The 10014-nt window shown below is 33.5% G+C and overlaps 1 protein-coding gene across 1 annotated transcript; it reads left to right on the forward strand.

Annotated features, from left to right (window-relative positions):
- Window positions 1-243: 243 nt before the first annotated feature.
- Window positions 244-9158, forward strand: LOC107910668 (serine/threonine-protein kinase tricornered). Its single transcript, XM_016838606.2, has 14 exons — window positions 244-861; window positions 1160-1431; window positions 1738-1912; window positions 2189-2272; window positions 3063-3304; window positions 3631-3868; window positions 4247-4326; window positions 4400-4484; window positions 5216-5347; window positions 5432-5545; window positions 5726-5773; window positions 7910-7994; window positions 8469-8525; window positions 8625-9158. The coding sequence occupies exons 2-14, from the start codon at window positions 1202-1204 to the stop codon at window positions 8765-8767; spliced, it is 1713 nt and encodes a 570-aa protein (XP_016694095.2). The 5' UTR covers window positions 244-861; window positions 1160-1201; the 3' UTR covers window positions 8768-9158.
- Window positions 9159-10014: the final 856 nt, after the last annotated feature.

Genomic DNA, 10014 nt, shown 5'->3' on the forward strand with positions numbered 1-10014 from the left:
TTTTTGAGGATGTTATACACATGGCACTGTTTGATTGATCCACATGTCAATTAGAGTCAAAAGTTAACACCGTTAGATCGGAGTACTGGATTGATAACTAAAATAAAAATACATGTACCACTTTAAAACAAAGTCAAAGTTATAGGTACTACATTGAAAATTTTATTAAAGTACAGGGGATTTTTTACCATTACCCCTTAATATTATTACGTATAAAACAATTCATTAAACCATCGTCAAGTTGAACACGGTTTCTAACCCTTGAAACGGAACCCTGGTTACTCCTTGATCTCTCCAATACGTTTTGGCAGGCACTCGAAAACGCGTTAACTCCAATTTGCGCGCCTTTCATGCCAATCCAACGTGGCAGATCATTTAATCGTGCTTTCACGTTAGCCGGCCGGCTCAGGCATGTCTTCAACTGCCACGTGCCGGTTTAACTTCTTACTATTTGTCACTCGTTGCTTTCAGTACCAGCATTATCACCGGTTCTTCGTCCGCCCTTAAACCAACAGCAACTTCCTCGACAACGTCATCGTAACCTGCACGATCTTTAAGCTACAATTAAATTATCTTTTGGCAATAATACCCTCATAATTCAGTTATTAACGCCGATATAGATGATACTATTGTAATATCAGTACATCCAATTTAATGAAATACTATTGTAATATCAGTACATCCCAATTAAATGAAATTATTCAATTAGATTTTTAGTACGCATTCTTTCTTCACTGAAATTTTTAGTTTTTACATTCCTCTTTTTAGTGTTTTTTTTTCTCAGTTGAAGTGAAACAGTGGATTCTGTTTTGATGATTAGGCTTCAGGGTTGAAAGGAAATTATTCTCTTATTTTCCTGAGGTAAATTTTCCGATTTAATTGAAAATTTGGTTTTTCATTATCGGATTTTTGTTTTAATTTTTGAGATATCTATGATAAGAAAGGCTTTACAGAGGAGTGCAATAGAGTAATCAATATGTCATTTTATGAATCTGAAGAACATTTCTTTCTTCCCCTTTCAATTTAATGGGTAACCTGTATTCTCTAACCGAAAAATGCTTCTACAAGTCAAAGAAGACAAATAGTTCGATTGTAAACTATTTTTATTGGCTTTTTTTTATAGAAGTTATTAGAAATTATTTATATATTTATTTTGTAGGTTTTTTAATAGAGTTCGTGTTGTGATTGGGGCTTGTTGATAATGGATTCTGCAAGGAGTTGGTTTAAGAAATTCCAACATAAAAATGAGAAAGTAGAAAATTCACCAAAGAAAAAGAAAGATTTGGAAAATGCGAAGTATGCACATAAGCCTCCCATCGATGGGGCTGAGGCGCCTTCAACTGCCACCAAACAGAAGGCTGCTGCTGCCAAACAGTATATTGAGAACCACTACAAAGCACAGATGAAGAATTTGCAAGACAGAAAGGAGAGGTAATTTGCTAAACACTAGCAGTAAAGTAGCACATCTTATATGACAGGATTGCCTTGCATATTGTAACTCGTGTCAGTACTTGAATTACTTTTGTAAAAGATATGTTGTGCTCCACTATCTATGCTAGGCGCCTTGCTTAGATATTTTATGTTTAGAAACAAATGAATTATGCTGGGGAATTCCAGATCATATGTATATAAATGGTAGTTTCTCTGGTATGGGATTTCTTTTTCATTACTGTTTCTCTTGGTGTTTTATAATTTCGGTTGAACTATTTTCCTAACAATCATCTCTATGGAATATAGACGTTGGATGTTAGAGAGGAAACTTGCTGATGCTGACGTTACTGCAGAAGAGCAAATGAATATGCTTAAGTTTTTAGAGAAAAAAGAAACTGAATACATGAGACTTCAAAGACACAAGATGGGTGTTGATGACTTCGAACTTTTGACCATTATAGGGAGGGGTGCATTTGGGGAGGTCTTTCTCTACTTATTTTGATCGTTTCGTATTTTAATTTTACTTTTATTATCAGTGATACTTTTTTTCTTTTGCTAGATAGTCATTTATATATGATTTGCAATGTGATGCATGTAATATTTGAATTTCTCCAATATGAATCTCCACATGGAAGTAAAATATTGTTTACCCCTAGCATCAGTGTACCACCATTTTCATCTTTCAAGGTTAATGGAAAATTACATGATACTGCATTAAATTATTTTTTTCATTTCTGGTTCTGCTGTCATCATGCAGGTAAGGCTTTGTAAAGAAAAAGCTACTAGCAATGTGTATGCCATGAAAAAGCTTCAGAAATCAGAGATGCTTCGCAGAGGCCAGGTACTGCTTGTTTGTAATGTTTTTCCTGATTCATTACTCTTCCTTAGAAACAGAGAAGTCGTGTAAATGGAGTAAGGGTTTTACTTTACTCTGTTTTGAGTTGTCTACTAGCGGAGGGAGAAGTAAAAAACTGGCAGGTCCTCTCTCAAATTCACTTTTTTTTTTTCAAATTGGGGGTATAAGACCAGATTATTATTTCAATGATTTCCGCTTGTGCTCTTCCCTTTACTCTTATTGGTTCTATTTTAGTAATGTTTTATAAATAATGATACAGTGGTAATTGGACAAAATTACTGCTAATGATTTTTGCTATCATTTTCTAAACAAGATTTGGGAAAACTATTTCCTATGATGTATAATATTTGGGAAAACTATTTCCTATGATGTATAATATTCTCTTTATTCAACTTCCTAGCCTATTCTTTTTCCCTTCATATTTCCAATCACGCTGTTAAAATGAAACTGGTTGCATAGCTAGTAAGAAATAACTCAGTCAGTTATTTTGTTAGATGAATTTCTATTTTATTCTACCTTTCCAAGGATCAATGTGCCCTGGAACCTATTAAAAAATTTCACCCAAATTAAAACAATTCTCTGCCTGGTTTATTCAACCTTCATTCTGATCTTGTAACATATTACACATTTACGTTAAAGTTGTTAGAGACAGGGTTAGGTTGGGAAGAGAAGTAATATAGAACTGATTGGAGATTTAGTTAACTACTGCTTTGAAGCATGAAGGCATTCTCCTTCATTATTATTTTTCACATTTGTGCTTCTTCTCCCCTTCTAGGTCGAGCATGTTAAAGCAGAAAGGAATCTCCTTGCTGAAGTTGACAGTGAATGCATTGTCAAGCTCTATTGCTCATTTCAAGATGATGAATATTTGTATCTTGTAATGGAATATCTTCCCGGGGGTGACATGATGACATTACTGATGCGGAAGGATACCTTAACTGAGGATGAGGCGAGGTTCTATGTTGGCCAGACTGTTCTTGCAATTGAATCCATCCACAAGCACAACTATATCCACAGGTTTTCTATCTTTCTTGATCATGTTCTCATGGGATAATTTTCACCTGTGTGCTGAACAATCTAAAATTCTCCCATGGTTCATTGGTTTTCACCATTCTATTGACTTCTTATAGTTTATTATAGCATATGGGAAAAAAGAGTAGTTTACTGCTCTTTGGACATAATTTTGCATTTTACTGGTTTACCATACGAATACCCAAACCTGTAATATATGTTTTCAGGGAAGAGTGTTATTCATTTCTCTCTCTACACCCTTGTAGCCAGAGAAAGGAAAAGAAGGAAAGATAATAGTTTAACATCTTTACGTTTTTGTCTTTTCTTTGTAGGGACATCAAGCCTGATAATCTATTGCTTGACCGTAACGGCCATATGAAACTCTCGGACTTTGGATTGTGTAAGCCTCTTGATAGTAGTAGCTTTCCTGACCTTAGGGAGGATGACCATGGAGGGGGGAGAAACTTAAAACCCTCAACGGAGAGTGGTAAACATTCTAATGTTCCCACAACACCTAGGCGGACGCAACAAGAGCAGTTGTTACATTGGCAAAAGAATAGGCGAACATTGGTATGCTTTTTTACTTCCACAAGTGGTGTCTATAGGTTGTAAAGAAGCTTTGGTTAATTGCTAAGATTGGATGCTGTTTGTATTGTTTTCCTTTATTTTGATTGAAAAGTAGAGCTACAGGACTTGTATTTCATGCTTTAGCAAACTGTTTTTGGCATCTTAAGCTAGCAAAATGTGCTTTTGTTGGCAAAGGAAAATCTTAAAACATTCTTCAATCTGACATCTGTTTGGGGGGCCCTCTAACCACTAAAAAGTGTGCTGGTCATTCAAGTGAATTGAAACTCGCCCTCTAGATCCAAAGAATGAACCCTGTGCTGTTAAGGCACCTTTACCATGTTCAACTTTCTTTTTTTAATGGTTTTGCAATATTCTATATAGGCTTATTCAACAGTTGGCACCCCTGACTATATTGCCCCTGAAGTGTTGTTGAAGAGAGGATATGGGATGGAGTGTGACTGGTCAGTCAGTTGTCTTACCTCTTCTGTTCATTTAATATTCTCTGTGTATGTATTCTGAAAGATTCTCCCTTAGGTGGTCACTTGGGGCAATTATGTTTGAGATGCTTGTAGGATACCCGCCTTTCTATTCTGAAGAACCATTATCAACATGTAGAAAGGTAAGTGAAATTGTCGACTTTGTGATTTTAATTATGTATGCTTAGATATGCATATTGTAAAGTTTTAGTACAAATGGAAATGCGAAATTCTTTAAGTTTCAGCGGTTACCTATCTACTTGATGTTGAACAAGGTGGGCAAGTAAAATTACTGTTTGTTAACCAAGCTGGATGATCCTGAAGTTAGCAAATAATTGAAGTGACTGGGGTTTGGTGAATGCTTCAGTTGAAATAACTTTGCTCTGTTGTGGATTTTACTAATTATTTGTTCTAAGCTTATATTCTTTATAACCTTGATGACACAAAGATGCTCTTAAAATTGATCACCTGGAAAGGAATGATTACCAAAATGGTTGTGCATTCTGATATACGAACCATAAGATCTAATAAATAGAATCATGCATCTGAAAGAGAATTATAATATCCATGTTCTGGCTTGAATCGTTTCTCTAAACATAGCTCAGTCATTAATTATATTCATTTAATTTATCCATGACATATGAGGAAGTCTATGGAAAGAAAGGTATCAGATCCTTAAATGTCAACTACCTTAAAGGGAGGCCTAGCCTTGGCTTATTCATTTGGAAATAATCAATAGATTTATATCATTTCATTCAAATTTTCTTAGCAGTTTGAGATAATGCACTGAGAATCATATGCTTCTATGGAATTAAATCGCAGATGATGTACTGCTTTATTTACAATGATGAGCAAACTAATATCACTAATGCAGATTGTAAATTGGAGAACCCATTTGAAATTCCCTGAAGAAGCCAAGTTATCTGCTGAAGCTAAAGATCTCATCCGTAAACTCCTTTGCAATGTTGAGCAGAGGCTTGGAACCAAAGGGGCTTATGAAATAAAGGTTAGAATATTGATTGTTGTTCCCTCTTTCATTGTTGTGAGCATAGATGATACATATTGCCAACTATTGAGTTCATCGTATCAGGCACACCCTTGGTTCAAAGACATTGAATGGGGCAGATTATATCAAATAGAAGCTGCGTTTATGCCAGAGGTTAACAGTGACCTGGACACACAAAACTTTGAAAAGTTTGAAGAGGTTAGTGGTAAAGGTTTAATTGCTAACAAAAACCTTGTGTGATTTTGCACATGTGCCAACTTCATTGAAGCTGATGGTTGTCTGTTTGAAGCATGCCTTTATATTCTTTTCATGGTGCATTACTTCCCTCTTTTCTGGCCATTTTTACAACCATATGTTCATTTATTTTTGCATGTATAGTTGGGGGCTCAAGTACAATCTTCGACCAGATCGGGTCCCTGGAGAAAGGTAACATAATTTTTTTGCACCAATCTCCCTGTTGACTAGTTTTACACCAGACTTCATTTTCATTTCAGTTTACATATTTTGGTATTTTTCACAATGCCAAAGCAGCAAATATAAGACTATGCCATTGCTTTTCAAGTTTGACTATGAGTAGTTGATACGGGGTTGCGCGCGGACCAAGATCGAGTTGCCAAGTCACGGGAAACTCCTACGAAAACCCTAAACAATCAGATCCGAAACGAAACAGAAAAATTAAAAGATTAGAACTTTGAATTTCCAGATCTGAAATAAAATCCCCAAATCAGCAAAGAATCAAATTGAGAATAGAAATAAGTGTTAGGGTTCTTGAAACCCTCAAGGAGATTGTGATTCTGCCCAATTGAACACCAAGATAGTTTTCCCCAAATTTCGACAATCTAATTTCACCCAAAAAGAGTATGGAAAAACCCTAGAAATTGAGGATTTTTGGGCTGATTCCTTAAGATAGAAAAAGGCTGAAAACACAATAAGAACAGAAAATAGATTAGATAATGATTCAGCACAAGTAGAAATAAAGAAAGAATTGACAGTAAGAAATTAAAAGATAAGTCCTAAGAAGCCTTGAAATCTCGAAAGATCTCACAACTCCCTTCAAACGGCTCTAATCTCCCCTCCAAAGAATATCAATGGCAAGAAGAAAGTTGAAGATGGCTCCCACAATCACAAGATTGTTAAAACAACTTCTAAAGAAAACTCAAGAGAGAAATCTTGGAGAAAACTCAAAGAAAATCCTGCTCTCAACAAATCTGAAATTTTAATAATAATGATAAGTGTTTAACAAGGTGGACAGCCATGCCTTTAAATAGGCCTTATAACTAGTCCTAATCTAATTAGAAAACTAAAATAAAAAAAATTCCTAATTATTTTAATATGGAAATTCGGTCAAAGGTCATTTTATCTGGGACTCTTGGACTGAATATTGACATAAAAATTTAAACTAAGTAAATAAATAAATAAATAAAAATAAAACTTTACAACTTGGGCCACTTTGACAATTTGGCCTGATTTTCAACTAAGTATGGATGGATTTCTTGATTGGGCTGGGAATTTGCTTATTGGGCCTCGCCTTCAAGAATTTGGGCTTTCGTGACTCGTATCAGTAGTTCTTTACTAAAATGATGTTTAGTAGAATGAATGCTGCTGATAGGTGATAAGCATATGACCAAAATTTAGGCTCTTTATGGTCAATATATTTTCATACCCTTGTTTTTAATTTCTTGAAATTGTTTTGCATTAAGAAATTCACTCCTTTGCATATAATTTCTCACCATTTTTTATGGTTGATGTATATATGATAGTCCATGTAGGATAGGATACGATAAAAGAGTGAAGAGTGGTTGGTATTATAGTGTCTTATGTTTGGCGTTGAATTTTGAAAGATGCCAATGCCATTGTCTGATGCAACTTAAACGAAAAAAAGAAGGGGAAATGTTGAAAAAATATTTATTGATGGGCATCTATCCTGTAGTGTTATCCCTTAGGATTCAGTAATCTTGTCCATGTTTTTTAATCTAAAATACTAATGCTACGTTAGGTTAGAGTATTATTTTTTCACCATATTTTAGTATATGAGTTAGCAATAAACTAAATTCTATTGGTAATACTTAGCCGCTCATATGACTTATATTTAGCAAAGAGGAGGAAAAATTTTTGCTTATTTTGAAGGGGTCTTATTTTTTACAAGAGATTTTACTCATTCTTCTACTTTCAAGTTTAAATTTGTTCTAATTATTTTATTTCACGTCTAACTATTTTAAGATGTGTGTTAAATAAGTTTTTTCCTCATGTTATTACACTAGTAACCAAATGTAGCATAAGTGATCTGCCTACCATCAAATACTCTTTTCAAGTGAATACCAAATATTATATGCTATGGTTTTATCTCAATATCTTAATAATCATTTTTGTCAAGACTCATTCCAATAAGAACTATGATAAACTTGCGTTGCTTTATTTAACTTGCATTTGTACCTAATATTTCTGTTTATGTGCAAATGGACTGTGTACAGCTCACCTTGTCAACCAGTTTTATTATTGTTGTTATTTTTAAATATCTGTAACAGTTGATGCATTTTTGCTTTCCGTTCCTGAAAACTGCAGATGCTTTCTTCGAAGGATGCAAATTTTGTAGGTTATACGTACAAGAATGTTGAGATTGTCAAGGAGCATCATCTTCCAGGCATTGGTTTGTATCAGCAAAAGTAGACTATTTTGTTTCCACTGTTTGATATGATTCAGAACTATAATAAGCTAAGGATTCAGAATTGTTAATATTTATTTGTTAATAGGTCTAATATAAATGCAATTGTTCTGTGCGGTATGTCTTTTTATTATTATTATTTGTTTTATATATTAGAAGATCACGATGTCATAAATCCACTAGTATTCATTATCTGAAAAGAGCGAAGTGCGTACTGTATCTTGTTCTTATTGCAAGATGCATTGAAAGTAGGCAAAACAAACCAAAATATAATTATTGTAGTACGATGATGATTCTAAGTGATAATAGCAACAAGATGCAACAAAGGGAAATATTATTACATTATTTTCGTGTCATTAAAACTGATTGCCCCTCCTTGAATCAAACGCTTTTTTTTAAGTGCCATGTTTTAGCTTTCCCCCTTCGAAACCACTGACAGCTAAATGTGTATGCTTGCAGCTGAGGTGAAGAAGAAAAGCAATGCACCTAAGAGACCTTCTGTGAAATCATTGTTCGGTAATGTTTTCGCTTTTACTGTTAACTACTTTTTGTTGTTTCTCATTTGGAGTTGTTTCTTGAATGCTTTCCTTCCTTTGCGTATTACCTTCTTTGTAGACACTCCTGGACCTCCTGATCCCCCAACAAAGGGGAGCTTTCTCAACCTCTTGCCAACTCAATTAGAGGAACCTGAAAGCCCGGTGTCTGAACATCAATCTATTAGAGCCACACAATATCCTCGGAAACCTTTGCACAGATAGTAGAATGATGCAATATGTAGGTAAATCGTTCTTATGCGAATTGGTAATGAAAATCTTTCCCAACATTGCAAATCGGCAATGAGTCATCATATGCTTTAGAAAGATGACTCGTATACATTAGAAAGATTCCTCTTCGTTTAAGCATGTTTCGAAATAGCATATATGGCCATTCATGGTACATCATATATATAAGGAGTTTACTTTCTTCTTTTGAATCTTTTCAAGCTGTGCCTTCGGATTCGAATCATTACCATGTTTATATTTTCCTGTTGAAGAAAGATGAAGGCAGAAGTTGAACTGATAAGTGTAGTACAGGTTTGTGCATTATTTTCCCGTCACGCCAGTAGCTGTAGAAACAAATTATACAAATATAATCTCATAAATTCTCTTTTCTCGGGTTGGTTCTTCTAGATCTTAATATTAATTGTAGTTGATTCCTGGTGAAATATGTGATAATAATCTGGAACATGCAAAATTTTGTGTGATGATGTTTCATCTGATTGATAGTTATATATATGATTTAGAGATACTTACACTAGTATAAAATTGAATTTATTTAGATGCTTATATATTGTGCAATTAATTTTAACTCAACATAATTAATATATATATTAAATATCCAACACAACCATATAAATTTTAAAAAATATATATACAATATTAACAATATTTGATAAAAATAGCTTATATAATTTATCAATTTTCGAATCACTTCATATTAAAATAATCTTGTTTTTATTTTTTGGAAGTGAAAATGCTATCAGTTCATGTAATTAATTGATCAAAATTTTAATAAAAAATTTGGCATAGTTACATACAAGTATAATAATTTAATGGTTTAAACTAATTTAAACTACACTTTTTTTTCTCAAGTTGGTTCAGAAGTGATACTTAAAATACAGTTGTCCAAATAACTTCAAATGTTAACATGTGTTATTTTCGTCAATCCCAAGTTACTTGGAAAATATTAGAGGAAAATAAAACATTTTAATTAGGCTAATATTTTTATAGTTTATAAGTAAGCTCATAATCTATGATTCAAAAATGTTGTGAATTTAATGAAAATGATTTATTCTAAAAAATAAAATAATATTTTTTTAACATACAACGTATTTGATTACTCTTTAGGTAAAAATGATAAGTTAGGGGTTTATTTAACTAAATAAATTACTTTAAATAAAGTAAAGTAGTTTAAAGGGTTTTTTCAGATCCTTCTGAGAGCGGATTCAGTAGTTTAAAGGGTTTTT

Source organism: Gossypium hirsutum, chromosome D02 (genome assembly GCF_007990345.1).
Source record: "Gossypium hirsutum isolate 1008001.06 chromosome D02, Gossypium_hirsutum_v2.1, whole genome shotgun sequence".
NCBI lineage: Eukaryota > Viridiplantae > Streptophyta > Magnoliopsida > Malvales > Malvaceae > Gossypium > Gossypium hirsutum.